At 44.8% G+C, this 16,807-nt stretch overlaps 1 protein-coding gene across 1 annotated transcript in view; it reads left to right on the forward strand.

Moving 5' to 3' along the window:
* The window catches only part of EIF2AK4 (eukaryotic translation initiation factor 2 alpha kinase 4), a 138,937-nt gene that overhangs the window by 62,643 nt on the left and 59,487 nt on the right, over positions 1–16,807 (forward strand). Inside the window, exons 12-15 of the mRNA XM_077262445.1 lie at positions 5,321–5,751; positions 8,535–8,598; positions 12,298–12,387; positions 13,266–13,388. Coding sequence (XP_077118560.1) covers positions 5,321–5,751; positions 8,535–8,598; positions 12,298–12,387; positions 13,266–13,388 — 708 coding nt within the window. The remainder of the gene's footprint in view (positions 1–5,320; positions 5,752–8,534; positions 8,599–12,297; positions 12,388–13,265; positions 13,389–16,807) is intronic.

A 16,807-nucleotide genomic window follows, 5' to 3' on the forward strand; every position in this document is an offset into this window, starting at 1 on the left:
TACATATGCATTTTTTAGCGCAGGTATTTATATATACATATATTCTTGATATATATTATATATTTTATATTTATTAGTTTAATTCTTTGCCCTTTTATGGTTTAGGGGCTATACCAGCTGCTCTTAATGCACTTCATCTTCTTTTTTCATTAGCGCCGCTACACCACTTATCCATAGTTATTAGATATATGAAACTGAAATAGCTGTTGCAAAAAAACCAATTTTTATAAAACATTAACCCCTTAACGACCGCCGATACGCCTTTTAACGGCGGCCGCTAAGGGTACTTAAACCACAGCGCCGTTAATTAACGGCGCTGTGGAAAAAGTGAATAGCGCCCCCCAGAGTCGGATTTTCTCTGGGGTCTCGGTTGCCGAGGGTAGCCGAGACCCCAGAGAACATGATTCGGGGTTTTTTTACCGACCCCCGAGTTGCGATCGCCGGTAATTAACCGTTTTACCGGCGGTCGCAACAAAAAAAAAAAAAACGCGATGTGCCGTTTAATTTCTCTGTCCTCCGATGTGATCGCACATCGGAGGACAGAGAAATAGGGTCCCCGATGGCCCCCAATAGCCCCCCGATACTTACCTACCTCCCCCGGTGCTCCTCGTGGGTCCCCATGGGCGCCGCCATCTTGTTTCCGGGAAAAAATGGCGGGCGCACGCGCAGTACGCCCGCCGCCCGGCACCCGGCAGATCTTTGGGGTCTCGGCTGCCGGGGGTAGCCGAGACCCCAAAGAACATGATCGGGGTCGGTTTGCACCGACCCCTGTTTTGCGATCGCCGGTAATTAACAGTTTACCGGCGACCGCAAAAAAAAAAAAAGCGATCTGTATTTCTCTGTCCTCCTGATGTGATCACACATCAGAGGACAGAGAAATAGGGGGATTCGGGGACCCTAACATACTCACCCGGTGTCCCTGGGTCCTCTTCTGTCTTCTCCTGCCAGCCGGCTTTTTCCTTATGGCGGGCGCATGCGCAGTGCGCCCGCCATCTGCTGCCATCTGCTGGCCGGCAGGAGAAGACGAGTTGGGGCTAAAATTAGGGTTAGGGTTAGAGTTAGGGTTAGGGTTAGGGTTAGAGTTAGGGTTAGGGTTAGAGTTAGGGTTAGGGTTAGAGTTAGGGTTAGAGTTAGGGTTAGGGCTAGAGTTAGGGTTAGGGTTAGAGTTAGGGTTAGGGCTAGAGTTAGGGTTAGGGTTAGGGCTAGGGTTAGGGTTGGGGCTAAATTTAGGGTTAGGGCTAGGGTTAGGGTTAGGCTACTTTCACACTAGCGTTTTTTGGCTTCCGTCGCAATGCGTCGGAGAAAGAACGCATCCTGCAAAAGTGCTTGCAGGATGCGTTTTTTCTCCATTGGCTTGCATTAGCGACGCATTGCGACGGATTGCCACATGTCGCATCCGTCGTGCGACGGATGCGTCGTGCTTTGGCGGACCGTCGGCACAAAAAAAGCTACATGTAACTTTTTTGTGCGACGTGTCCGCCATTTCCGACCGCGCATGCGCGGCCGGAACTCCGCCCCCGCCTCCCCTCACAATGGGGCAGCGGATGCTTTGAAAAAACAGCACCCGCTGCACCCGTTGTGCGGCGCTTACAACGCTAGCGTCGGTACGTCGGCCCAGCACACTGCGATGGGCCGAGTACGACGCTAGTGTGAAAGTAGCCTTAGGCTTCTATCACACTTGCGTCGGTACGGGGCGGTCGCAATGCGTCGGCCCGACGTACCGACGCACGTTGTGAAAATTGTGCACAACGTGGGCAGCGGATGCAGTTTTTCAACGCATCCGCTGCCCAGTCTATGTCCTGGGGAGGAGGGGGCAGAGTTACGGCCACGCATGCGCGGAAATGGCGGACGCGACGTACAAAAAAAAGGTTACATTGAACTTTTTTTGTGACGACGGGGCTAAAGTTATGGTTAGGGTTGGGGCTAAAGTTAGGGTTAGGGTTGGGGCTAAAGTTAGGGTTAGAGTTGGGATTAGGGTTTGGATTAGGGTTGGGATTAGGGTTACGTTTGGGATTAGGGTTAGGGGTGTGTTGGATTTAGGGTTTTGATTAGGGTTATGGTTAGGGTTGAGATTAGGGCTGTTTTGGGGTTAGGGTTGTGATTATCGTTAGGGTTGTGATTAGGATTATGGATCGGGTTAAGATTAGGGTTAGGGGTGTGTTGGAGTTAGGGTTGGAGTTATAATTTGGGGGTTTCCACTGTTTAGGTACATCAGGGGGGTCTCCAAACACGACAGCCAATTTTGCGCTAAAAAAGTCAAATGGTGCTCCCTCCCTTCTGAGCTCTGCCGTGCGCCCAAACAGTGGTTTACCCCCACATATGGGGCATCAGCGTACTCGGGATAAATTGGACAACAACTTTTGGGGTCCAATTTCTCCTGTTACCCTTGTGAAAATAAAAACTTGGGGGCTAAAAATCTTTTTTGTGGGAAAAAAAAATATTTTTTTATTTTCACTACTCTGGATTATAAACTTCTGTGAAGCACTTGAGCATTCAAAGTTCTCACCACATATCTAGATAAGTTCCTTAGGGGGTCTAGTTTCCAAAATTTGGTCACTTGTGGGGGGTTTCTACTGTTTAGGTACATCAGGGGCTCTGCAAACGCAACATAACACCCACAGACAATTCTATCAAAGTCTGAATTCCAAAATGGCGCTCCTTCCCTTCCGAGCTCTGCCGTGCGCCCAAACAGTGGTTTACCCCCACATATGGGGTACCAGCATACTCAGGACAAATTGGACAACAACTTTTGGGGTCCAATTTCTCTTGTTACCCTTGTGAAAATAAAAACTTGGGGGCTAAAAATCTTTATTGTTAAAAAAAAAATATTTTTTATTTTCACGACTCTGCATTATAAACTTCTGTGATGCACTTGGGCATTCAAAGTTCTCACTACATATCTAGATAAGTTCCATGGGGGGTCTAGTTTCCAAAATGGGGTCACTTTTGGGGGGTTTCTACTGTTTAGGCACATCAGGGGCTCTCCAAACGCGACATGGCGTCCGATCTCAATTCCAGTCAATTTTGCATTGAAAAGTCAAATGGCGCTCCTTTGTTTCCGAGCTCAGCCATGCACCCAAACAGTGGTTTACCCCCACATACGGGGTGTCGGCGTACTCAAGACAAATTGTACAACAACTTCTGGTGTCCATTTTCTCCTGTTACCCTTGGTAAAATAAAAATTTGGAGGCAAAAAGATCATTTTTGTAGAAAAAATGCGATTTTTTTATTTTCACGGCTCTACGTTATAAACTTCTGTGAAGCACCTGGGGGTTTAAAGTGCCCACCACACATCTAGATAAGTTCCTTAAGGGGTCTAGTTTCCAAAATGGTGTCATTTGTGGGGGGTCTCCACTGTTTAGGCACATCAGCGGCTCTCCAAACGTGACATGGCGTCCGATCTCAATTCCAGCCAATTCTACATTGAAAAAGTCAAATTACACTCCTTCTCTTCCAAGCTCTGCGGTGCGCCCAAACAGTGGTTTACCCCCACATATGGGGTATTGACGTACTCAGGAGAAATTGCACAACAACTTTTGTGGTCTAATTTCTCCTGTTACCCTTGTGAAAATAAAAATTTGGGGGCAAAAAGATCATTTTTGTAGAAAAAATGCGATTTTTTTATTTTCACGGCTTTACGTTATAAACTTCTGTGAAGCACTTGGGGGTTCAAAGTGCTCACCGAATATCTAGATAAGTTCCTTAAGGGGTCTAGTTTCCAAAATGGTATCACTTGTGGGGGGTTTCCACTGTTTAGGCACATTAGGGGCTCCCGAAACGCGACATGGCGTCCGATCTCAATTCCAGCCAATTCTGCATTGAAACAGTCAAACGGCGCTCCTTCACTTCCAAGCTCTGCGGTGCGCCCAAACAGTGGTTTACCTCCACATATGGGGTATCGGCGTACTCAGGAGAAATTGTACAACAAAATTTGTGGTTAAATTTCTGTTTTTACACTTGTGAAAATTAAAAAAAATGGTTCTGAAGTAAAATGTTTGCAAAAAAAAGTTAAATGTTCATTTTTTTCTTCCACATTGTTTCAGTTCCTGTGAAGTACGTAAAGGGTTAATAAACTTCTTGAATGTGGTTTTGAGCAGCTTGAGGGGTGCAGTTTTTAGAATGGTGTCACACTTGGTTATTTTCTATCATATAGACCCCTCAAAATGACTTCAAATGAGATGTGGTCCCTAAAAAAAAAATGGTGTTGTAAAAATTAGAAATTGCTGGTCAACTTTTAACCCTTATAACTCCCTAACAAAAAAAAAAATTGTTTCCAAAATTGTGCTAATGTAAAGTAGACATGTGGGAAATGTTATTTATTAACTATTTTTTTGTGACATATCTCTCTGATTTAAGGGCATAAAAATACAAAGTTTGAAAATTGCAAAATTTTAAAAATTTTCGCCATATTTCCATTTTTTTCATAAATAATCGCAAGTAATATCGAAGAAATGTTACCACTAACTTGAAGTACAATATGTCACGAAAAAACAATCTCAGAATCAGTGGGATCCGATAAAGCGTTCCAGAGTTATAACCTCTTAAAGTGACAGTGGTCAGAATTGTAAAAATTGGCTCGGTCATTAAGTACCAAATTGGCTCTGTCACTAAGGGGTTAAGCTTAATACTAATAGGGGTGCCCAAACTTTTTCATATAACTGTATTTGGGCATGTCACAGAGCTCTGTGTCTATGGGCATGTAGCACAGTTGTGTATCTATATATGCTTATGTAGCAGCACTGTGTGTGTCTATGTGCATGTAGCAGAGCTGTTCACCTGCAGCGTTTCATCTCAGAACATCCCCTCCTCCCAGCCTGCGACCCGCAGCATCTCCCCACTCTTGCCTCCGCCAGCAGTGCATCTGATAATCTGAAAAATATAGGATAAGATGATGTTGTTTGTTTTTTTGTTTTTCTTCTGTCTATACCTGGGATGCTTTTTATGGTCCGAATATTATGGTACTTAGATTAATTTTTGAGGCAGCCTTCACATGGAAACTGCTGTATGTAGCCAAATGTGCATTAGTGGTATTGAACTGGACTAATTACTGTGCTGAACCACAGCAGTGCAATTTGTTAACCAGAGCAAAAATCTGCCAAATTTCTCTGGCTAATTGCTGAGTGTTCCAGCAGCTTGTTATCGAGTGATCTTTTTAATAAGTGGAGAACCCCTTTAATAACAGGACACGGTAAAGCATGCATCATTTAGCAGGATTAGTGTCTAGTGTCCTTAGACTAGAACTTTGCAATTATATTTTCATACAGTGAGCTCCTCTTATTTTAGCATAAATAAACCGCTGTCTCCTCATGTTTGTTTTTAGGTTCAGAACAAGCTCGATGGCTGCTACTATGCTGTCAAACGCGTTCAGATTAATCCTGCCAGCAAACAATTCAGGAGAATTAAAGGTGAAGTGACGCTGTTGTCTCGACTCAATCATGAGAATATAGTGAGATACTACAACGCTTGGATCGAAAAGCACGAAATTCCGTCTTCCAATACCCCTAAACCCGGAAGTTTAGTAGATAAGAAAGTGGTAGTGAAGCCGGAGCAGGTGGTGAAAAACGAGTTCGGTCTTGCCGATGACATAGAGGCCAATGCTCCAGCTCCCATTATGACCAGCTCGGTGGAGTGGAGCACATCTTGTGAGCGATCATCAAGTGCACACTGCAAGAACGCTGATCAGGATTCAAGCGACGACGATGAGGATGAAGATGATGACGATGAAGAAGGAGTTTTCTCTCCATCGTTCCTGTAAGTTGCTCAAGCAAATGTATAGCTGATGTTATTTATTTAAGACGATATAATGTTATGCTACATCACTAGGGTATACCATAATATTAGGCTTACACAAAACAAGTATTGTCAGCGCCCCCACTGTGGTTGATAGATGCGCCCCATGCACGGAAGCTTCTACTTGGGGGGACAGCAAACTGAAAAAAATAATTCTAGCTTTATTCAAGCCATATTAAAATCCAGTTGTAGTCTGTGTACATAGTCTGGCCGATATGTTTGACTGCATCAGTCCTTGTTAGAGATGGTGTAAATCAATTCACAGGACCCATTACAGCAGCTGCATCGGTAATCTGTGGGAGCCAAGTGAAGCGCCATCCTACCAGACATGAACCCTGGTTGTACTTTGGATTAGTTGACCTGGTGTGACACATATGTAATGGCGCAGCAGGCTGGCTAATCAAAAGTAGGACTGTGGATCATGGGGATGTACTCTAATAACACTTTGGCACCATATGCCTCATTAGGGTATATGGATGCCTTAGAGGGGGCACCCGTCTCTATCTCACATAGGGAGCTGTTGTTGTGCACCGGACCCTCTCATGCGTTACATAGACATCTATCTATCTGTCTGAGTGATCATCTAATCTTATAGAGGACTTGTCAATTGCCATAAATATTAAATTACTTCCCTGAATATAAATCTAGTATATTTAGCGAACTAGGCATGGCACTGAAATCTCCAGCGTGTCTTCATGGGGAACGCACCCAGTTGCTAAAATACTAGATTTATATAGAAGGGATGAAAGGCAGAATCTCGGGGACGGAGAGGCACAGAACAAAAGAAAAACTACCACAAATTGAAGAGATTTTCCCTGCAGTCAGCGGCTACTACAGGAGAAATGAGTGGGAAGTTGTAGGTATACGGCTTCTATGGTCCTTGCAGTGAAGCACAGCGATTTATTCCCTCTGATACTACACACCTCAAAAGGCAACCTTTTTTATTGCCACAGATCATTGCGTGCTAAGTGCGGATACTTCCTAAAGTGGTTTGTGTCTGGACAATTTACACTTAAGAGAGGATCCTTGATAATTTGATAAGTCCCCAAGAGGAAGCTGCCAGAAGAATGGACCCGTCACTTCTTTTAAGGTACCGTTACACTAAACAACTTACCAACGATCACGACCAGCGATACGACCTGGCCGTGATCGTTGGTAAGCCGTTGTGTGGTCGCTGGGGAGCTGTCACACAGACAGCTCTCTCCAGCGACCAACGATCAGGGTAAAGACTTCGGCATCGTTGAAACTGTCTTCAACGATGCCGAAGTACCCCTGCAGCACCCGGGTAACCAGGGTAAACATCGGGTTACTAAGCGCAGGGCCGCGCTTAGTAACCCGATATTTACCCTGGTTACCATTGTAAAAGTAAAAAAAAAAACACTACATACTCACATTCTGATGTCTGTCACGTCCCCCGCCAGCGTCCACAGGGTTAAACTGCTTTCGGCAGGAGCGCTTGCTAATGCACGCGCTGCTGCCGAGAGCTTCCCTGCACTGAATGTGTCAGCGCCGGCAGTAACAGTGGTGACGTCACCGCTGTGCTCTGCTTTACGGCCGGCACTGACAGTCAGTGCAGGGAAGCTCTCGGCAGCAGCGCAGCATTAGCAACGCTCCTGCCGAAAGCAGTTTTAACCCTGTGGACGCCGGCGGGGGACGTGACAGACATCAGAATGTGAGTATGTAGTGTTTTTTTTATTTTTTTTTTATTTTACTTTTACAATGGTAACCAGGGTAAATATCGGGTTACTAAGCGCGGCCCTGCGCTTAGTAACCCGATATTTACCCTGGTTACCATTGTAAAACATCGCTGGCATCGTTGCTTTTGCTGTCAAACACGATACACGCCGACCTGACGACCAAATAAAGTTCTGGACTTCTAGCTCCGACCAGCGATATCACAGTGGGATCCAGATCGCTGCTGCGTGTCAAACATAACGAGATCGCTAACCAGGACGCTGCAACGTCACGGATCGCTGTCGTTCTCGTTGGAAAGTTGGTCAGTGTGACGGTACCTTTAGCTGCTTGATAGCTTTAGAAGATGCACAAAATGGAGGAACACGTGCAGAGCAAATTGTTTTGACATTGCTGTGTAATACCATCATTCTTTTTAGCTTCTTTTTTTTTTTAAGTGCTTTTTTCCAGGCAGATTCAAAACGGAATTTGCATGAAAAAGACTTTGCACAGGTCCTGACCTGAGGAGCCTTCAATAATTCCTGGAAAAAAAACTTGTCTGTGAAAAGGATTTTCAAAACTAGTGAATCCATGAAATCCTAAATAAATTGTGCAAAATACCTGGATCAAATCTAAGATTTAGGCTGGTGCTACCCAGCAACTCTGGCTGCAACACCTTTCTCAAGACGAAAGTTCACTGCTACATTGCAGCGCGATTCTAATTAATGGGGGCACATTTCGACCCACCCAAAGGTACTGTGACAAGTCCCAATTCCTTTGTATTGCGCTGCCATGTAGCAGCGGCACATGGCGAACTTTGGCCGGGCGACCATTGTCTCACAAAGGGGCACCGTGTCACAGCAGTCTGTTTTTAAAGCTTAAGTTAAGTAGGATTTATGAACCTTCCTTCCAATTACACATTTGTGTTTTCTGAACGGTACATTAGGCTCATGTCTGATTATGCTAAATATATGCAGTCACTGAACCAATGATAGATCCAGGCGTCACAAAAACCTGTCACGTATCGTGTGCCATTCAGCTCTGAGAATTGGATTTTTTTTTTCTATTCACAGACCAGGAACAGACTCTGATAGTGAGATTGTTTTTGAAAATGAGGATGAGAACAGTCCAGATCAGGTAATGACTGCATTGCTATAGTCATTATTTTTCATTAAAGGGAATCTGTCACCAGGTCTTTGCCACCTAATTTGCATAATGTACAGACAGAGACCCTGAAACCAGCGACGTCCCCTGGCTACTTAGTCTTTGACAAGATCTTACCTGAATTCAAGGAAATATCATACCATGCTGAAAGCAGGAAAATTATTTTTAAATATTTACCATACTCCTAAATTAGCAGTATGCGCCTTCTTAGGCCATGTTCACACTTTGCGGGTTTTACCGCGGATCCGCAGCGTTTCTGCAGCTGCGGGTCCGCAGCAGTTTCCATTGCGTTTACATTTACATGTAAACCCTATGGAAACCGCAATCCGCTGTGCACATGCTGCGGGAAAAACCTCGCAGAAACGCAGCGGTTTACATTCCGCAGCATGTCACTTCTTTGTGCAGAATCGCTGCGATTCTGCACACATAGGAATGCATTGATCCGCTAACTTCCCGCATGGGGCTGTGCCCACGATGCGGGAAGTAAGCGGATCATGTGCAGATGGTACCCGGGGTGGAGGAGAGGAGACTCTCCTCCAAGCCCTGGGAACCATATTTGTGTAAAAAAAAAAAAAAGAATTAAAATAAAAAATAATGATATACTCACCTCTCAGCGCTGCACGTGGCCGTCCAGTCGCAGGGTTGCTGTGCGAGCAGGACCTGCGGTGACGTCGCGGTCACATGACCGTGACGTCGCGGTCACATGACCGTGACGTCGCGGTCACATGACCGTGACGTCACGAAGGTCCTTCTCGCACAGCATCTTTGGAACCGGACCGCCGCGTGCAGCGCCGAGGAGATCGGGACGTCAGAGGGTGAGTATATAACCATTTTTTTAATTATTTTTAACATTACTATTGATGCTGCATATTGCTGCATATGCAGCATCAATAGTATAGGAGTAAACCCGCAGCGGAAACCGCAAAACAAACCGTGATAAATCTGCAGGGATAACCGCAGCGGTTTTGCCCTGCAGATTTATCAAATCTGCGGGAGAACCTGCAGAGGACCCGACCTACGTGTGCACATAGCCTTACAAGGAGTGGCTCGTGCAGCCCCTACATGTCATCAACTCACAGCACCATGGGACCTCAGTCTGGTCCTTCTATACTTCAGAAAAATCCTTCTGAGCCCCTCTGCAGTGTCTGATTATGCCTGCCCTTCTGGAAAGATGGCTTCTTGGACATCAGAAAATATTGGTATCGGCTGCCTTATCCTTCTAAATGCCACTTAATGGATTTTCCCAAGGTTGCTCTACACCTGATACTTTCAATGTTATCGCACCCCACCTTTATTGAGGTGTTACTCACCTCACCCCCCCCCCCCCCTCGATCCCATTGCATTGAAAAGTCCCTTAATAATTTGAACATAGTCTGTACTATGTTCATATACTCCTCTCAAGCCGCTTCTTTCTTGTTGTATGACTCCCGTTTCATATGTCCAGAGGGTCACAGGCATGTTCTGTCAGCATCTGAAGCCATCATAACCTGTTGGATTCGGTTTACCTTAAACCTAAACCAGGCCTAAAGCTCTAAGGGCCAAGTGTCTCCCTTCCATAAGATGACCTATTCTACCCAAGCAGTGGGAGCATCTAGGCCTTGTCATCACAAAGCCTCCGCCTCGTAGGGTGTGCAAACTTGTTCACATGGATGTTGCTTCTCTTTTTTTACACGATGCATTTTTTTTTTCTTTTCTCTCTGTACAGGTGTCACCATTTATTACACTGCTTGGCTTCATTATGGTGTTCAATACATGTATTCTTTATTAAAGGGGTCAGCCACTACGAGGACAAGCCCTTCTCAATAACTATGATCCCCCCCCTTATAAAATAAAAATGGCTATACTTACCTCCTGTGGATAGGATAAGCCATTAAAGCGATATCGGCACTGGCTTTCCCGGGTACTTGACATTATTGTGTCACAAGAGCCCTGCAGCTAATCAGGGCCACTTCATACTCTCCTCCTTCTTCAGACAAATCAGTCATCCAGAGGTACGGTACAGACCAAAAGTTTGGACACGCCTTCTCATTTAAAGAGTTTTCAGTATTTTCAAAGTAGCCACCTTTTGCTTTGAGGACTGCTTTGCACACTCTTGGCATTCTCTTGATGAGCTTCAAGAGGTAGTCACCAGGAATGGTTTTCACTTCACATGTGTACCCTGTCAGGTTTAATAAGTGGGATTTCTTGCTTTATAAATGGGGTTGGGACCATCAGTTGTGTTGAGCAGAAGTCTGGTGGACACACAGCTGATAGTCCTACTGAATAGACTGTTAGCTGCTTTTTTCTTGCCAAAATACAAATTCTAAGTAAAAAAAAAAGCAAGTGGCCATCATTACTTTAAGAAATGAAGGGCAATCAGTCCGAAAAATTGGGCAAAATTTGAAAGTTTCCCCAAGTGCAGTTGCAAAAACCATCAAGTTCTACAAAGAAACTGGCTCACGTGAGGATCGCCCCAGGAAAGGAAGACCAAGAGTCACCTCTGCTTCTGAGGATAAGTTTATCCGAGTTACCAGCCTCAGAAATCGCAGGTTAACAGCAGCTCAGATTAGAGACCAGGTCAATGCCGCACATAGCAGCAGACACATCTCTACAACAACTGTGAAGAGGAGACTTTGTGCAGCAGGCCTTCATGGTAAAATAGCTGCTAGAAAACCACTGCTAAGGACAGGCAACAAGCAGAAGAGACATGTTTGGGCTAAAGAACACAATGAATGGACATTAGACCCGTGGAAATCTGTGCTTTGGTCTGATGAGTCCAAATTTAAGATCTTTGGTTCCAACCACCGTGTCTTTGTGCGACGCAGAAAAGGTGAACAGATGGACTCTACAAACCATTTCCAGTGACTACCTCTTGAAGCTCATCAAGAGAATGCCAAGAGTGTGCAAAGCAGTCATCAAAGCAAAAGGTGACTACTTTGAAGAACCTAGAATATAAGACATATTTTCAGTTGTTTCACACTTTAAGTATATAATTCCACATGTGTTAATTCATAGTTTTGATGCCTTCAGTGTGAATTTACAATTTTCTTAGTCATGAAAATACAGAAAAATCTTTAAATGAGAAGGTGTGTCTAAACTTTTGGTCTGTACTGTATTCAGAGCTGCAGCTCCTCTCGCTCTTTTTCCGAATGTCTGATTTGTCCAAAGTATGGAAAAGTGAAGTGGCCACTGATTAGCTGCAGGGTTCACTTGACACAATAATCTCACACAAGCCACCGGGAGAGTCAGTGCCGACACAACTGGAATGGATTCTGCTTTATAGGGGAGTATAGCTGGTATTAAAAAGGGGTTGTCCGTGTAGTGGACAACCCCTTTTAAGTTTTTTCTTCTCCTACTGATTGCTACAGACTGATCAGCTCAGCAGCTTCCAGAATGCCTAACTACGCCTAACTACTGTGTCTGCCTCCAAGTGGTAGCAGCAATAACCCTGGTGTTCTTCACCCTATAGACTGTACAAAAAAGGGCTTTTACCAGGGAGTAATAAAAAGCCAATTAGAAAAGTAGCAGATTTTCTTTTGTTTTCTAGTGAAAAATCTGCCCCTAAATTTGTGTTCTTTAGAGTTATCAGTATGCAGTTTCTTCTGCAGTGCTTGGCATCAATGCTATCCTCGTCACTCAGGGATATCCCAGCCTGTTATGTACGTGTTCTCTAATGACTGTCAACTTAAACAGGATGAAGAATGTGCTGTGGAAAAATCAGAAGGGCTCAAGGAATCCCCCTATGAGATGTCCAGTCAGAGCGTCCATTATCTGTACATCCAGGTACGCTTATCCTGTGATAATTGCAGTTTTTTGCTCTTGTTTCGTGTTCGTGAAATCTATTCCTCAGGTAATGTCTTACACTTTCACAATTCATGCAAGTGGCTCTCTTTCTGAGCTGACTGTTAGCTGTAATAGACTGTCATTTTGACTGTTTGTGTTGGGTAAAAGGTGATACCTAAACCCAAGATATATATTTTTTTTGTCTAGTTGTAGATAAACTGGTCAGACCCTACAATGCTAATAATTGCTTGGGAACACTTAATACTATAGATAAAGCTCCTATATACATTAAAGTTGTCTGAACTCTGCAAACTCTCAACAATATAATGTTTTTTGGGGGGCTCCCAAGTCCCCTCACACTTGATAGATGATGTTGGGGAAGAGTAGGATCAAGCAGCAGGCATGCAATACAATACTCTATAGTCAAGTTTTGTTTTTGGAGATAAATTCCTGGAAAACTGCTGGATTATGTTGCGTCATCTACTGTAGGATTATGGTGCCTGGCTGCCGCAGGGTTGAGGTCACCTGGCTGCCGCAGGGTTGGGGTCGCTGGGATGCCGCAGGGTTGGGGTCACCAGGGGGTCGCCTGGCTGCCGCAGGGTTGGGGTCGCCTGGCTGCCGCATGTTTGGGGTCGCCTGGCTGCCGCATGTTTGGGGTCGCCTGGCTGCCGTAGGGTTGGGATCGCCGGGCTGCCGCAGTTTTGAGTTATTTACAAATACTTTTTATTACAGTTTTACTATATAAAATTATACAAACATCTTACCCCCATCCTAACCCTTTCCCCAATCTCCATGCAGCCCAATAAGTAGCGCTTGACCTTAAGTAAGCCAACATTTTTCTCAGCAAAGTATGAAGATGTGTTTTCATTATTTTTTAGATGGAATATTGTGAGAAGAGCACCTTAAGAGACACAATAGATCAAGGATTATATCTGGACAATAATCGCCTTTGGCGGCTGTTTAGAGAAATATTGGATGGACTGGCGTACATTCATGAACAGGTTTGTATAAATCAAAGACATACCGTAATTTATTACTTGCTGTGATTTCATTATGTTGCTTCATTAAAATTTAACAAAACTGCTGTAGCTGTGTGTTAGGAGAACCATAAACTGATAATAGACTGGCTGAGGTGGCCTAGAGGATTTTCTCACCCAGTGGTTGTTTCATTGCCAGATTTCATGACTCTTGGTGTTCTCCACCTTCGCAAGGATTTAGACTGGAATCAACTGTGCAGGTTTTTTTGCTCCAAAGACAGGCGTGGATCAAAAGCTACAAGAAAAATTGCACTAGTATCCAGTATTAAAGTTGTTTTTCCTGGTCAGGAACAAAAAATGCTGGATCAAACAGTTTGTGTAGCTCACTTTACCGTCCTTTGTTCTCCATATATACATCACGGAGTGTTGCTCATCTGCCTCCAATAGTAGAGATCAGAGCTGGCTCTGATCTTCGCTTTTAAATATATATATTTTTTCAAAGTGAATGGTGTCATTGAAAATTACAACTCATCCTACCAAAAACAAGCCCTCATATGGCCATGTAGGTGGAAAAGAAAAAAATGATATGGCCCCTAGAAGCAGGGGAGGAAAAGTTAGAAATGCCACCCATGGGGAATTTTTTTTTTAACCTAAATACATGTATTTAAATAAAAAAAAAATAATTTTTGCATTTCAGTTCCATTGAAGGTTTTACACCATTCAACTTTTATAGGTTCTTTGCTGCTGTCATTAGGAGGCTGAGACTAGGCAAAAAAGGAAAATGGCTCCTCCTCCGCAGTATACACCCACCAACAGGCACCAAGTACCTCAGTTAGTTTAAGCTTAGTATCTGTTGGAGGCGGACCTGAATCTGATCCCAGATCCGCATTTTCCTTTTCAGGTAGGTTGTGTGTTTTTATTAATCTTTTCTGTTTGTCTTTTAGGTTCTTCTTCCTTAGGGTAACAGGGTGTAATTTCCCACCCTGTTTTCCTGTACTTATGTGACTGAGAGAGCAATGTGGTGTCCCCACATCGCCCACTCTCAAACCTGTAGGCAGGACCTTATCTCCCTAATTACTTTTTATTACTGTTTACAAAGCAATTATGATAGATTTTGTGTTCATATATATATTGGTCTCTATAGAGTCCTGCTGCGTTCCTCCTTTTTGCAAGTTATGTATTCATTTCAGTAGGAATCTGTTCACACTATATGGAGGTGCTGGTCAGGTTTTTTGTCTCCTGTCAACCTTAGGGGTGGTTCAGGGCGATTCCCGATGGCCGGTCTTAGCCTTTTCCCCTCCCCACCCCTCTCCTCGGAGAGGGCTGGGATGAAAATGGTGGTCACCAGCGGTGACCTCCCCCCTTCTCGTAAGGGGTTCACGCTGTCTTCCGCACCTTCTGAAGACTGTTATGGAAGGAGGATCCCTGATTCCAGCGACCCTCACCCACCCGAGGGCTCTTGATGTGATCCTCATCGGTGAAGAGGAACTGTGGACCCATCTTACCAGTATGTATGTTTAAACCCCCGCATCAGCGCATGGCAGGACTCGTCAGCATTTCCGTCCCTTAACAGGGGACAAGGGCGGCTTTAGGCATTATTCCCTGCACAGCCATGGCCATTTTTCCCATGTTACGGATCCCAGACCTTGGGACAACCTCCTTTCTTCCCAGTCCGCACCTCTTCTCTGTCTTCCCCGGCCACTTACCACCGTGCATTCAAATTTTGCCCTCCTTTGGCCAATAAGAGGTCTCGCCGGGTCAGAGATTATTCTGCTCTGAACGCCCCCCAATTTGTGCGCGTCTCCTCGGTGCCCTTTTGTTTGCTCCTATCATGGAGCTCCCTCTCCCTGCCGGTACACGCCCCCCGGCGATTCACCAATCAGAGTGGCGCTTTCTGTTTCTTGCCGGCTGGCAGATCCTCATGGCTGTTAACACCCCCTGGCGTGTCAGCCAATCAGAGGCATATTTTCTGTTTCATTGGCCGTCAGTTTTAGCCACTCCCACCACACTGCATCGTGCTTTCTGTGTTCAGCATAGCCGGTTCTATTTCGGATCTTGTGCCTCAGCAGATCGTGAGTCCTGTCTGAGACACTGCCTTTATCTGCACATTTCCTGCGCATTCGGCATCAGACCTCGCTGCATCTACCTGCAGACATCTGACAAGTGGGACACAGCTAACCTCAGTCATCTGCTGATCATCGCTGACATTGGGTAGGCTCTGCCCTCTCTCCTTCTATCTATCTATCTATCTATCTATCTATCTATCTATCGTATCTATTTATCTATCTAGAGGAAAAAAAAAACAACCAGCACTCCTAATGTGACCACTTGCACGCTGAAAAACTGCATTATATATACAAAAAAGAACACAGCAGCACATGTGCATGAATCTAGGCCATGTGAAAACACAAACAAACATTTAATATACATTATACGTCTCAAAAATATTTAAAAAACATTTTTTTTTTCATAAAACTTACAGTATAGATGAAAATGAAGGTTCTTAGCACATAAATTGGCCAATTCATGTATGCCCATCAACCACGGCAAGGTGACCTCCCTCTGATGGGTCCTACTCTACTGTACAAGCCACTTTTTGGCCACCAGCCTACAACTATGGACAAACATGTTATATATATATATATATATATATATATATATATATATATATATATATCTCTCACTTTTCCAAGGCTCGACTTATGCCCATCCCTGCAGAGGCTTCTCGTCCTCCCTCTAAGCCTGCTGTGGTTCATTACGTCTGCGCCCTCTGCAAAAGAAAATGGTCTTCAGGTCAGCCTTCCCCTTTCTGCCCGTCCTGCAGTCCTTCCACCATGTTTGCCCCACAGGAGCTCCCTAATGCCCGGGATGAGAGCACACCCCTCCCTACGGAGTGGGCTGTTGCCATGTCACATTCGGTCTCTGACCTGACAAAAGTATCACAGTCCCTGGTCCAGATTCTGAATCGTCTTCCTCAGCTATCTACTACCACCAGTGCTCCGAACGCCTCTCATGGTGATTCGCACGCAACTGACCACGACCTTCGCAGTTACAGATCGGGTACAAAGCAAAGGAAGCGGGCTCTTTCTAGTTCACCATCCAGTTCCCCTGCATCATACAGGATGCCCTCCTCCCCATGCCCCCTCCTCGGAGGCAGCTTTTGGGTCGGTTGCGGATTCCCAGTCTGAGTCTGAGTCGGATTTGGACCAGGTCTCAAAAATGCAGGATATGGTCAATAGCCTTATCTTGCTATTACCCAAACTCTTAACCTTAAGGAGGATGAGGCACCTGCTCAGGAGCACTCTGTTTCCTTCAAACGGGTAAAGCGTCCTTTCCGGACTTTTCCCAATCACGGGGAATTTGAAGCGATTATGGCTGAACACTGGGAACATCCTGAAAAGCGCTTCCTGGGAAGGAAGCAATTAGAAATTATTTATCCCTTT

This window comes from Ranitomeya variabilis, chromosome 1 (genome assembly GCF_051348905.1).
Source record: "Ranitomeya variabilis isolate aRanVar5 chromosome 1, aRanVar5.hap1, whole genome shotgun sequence".
Classification (NCBI taxonomy): Eukaryota; Metazoa; Chordata; class Amphibia; order Anura; family Dendrobatidae; genus Ranitomeya; species Ranitomeya variabilis.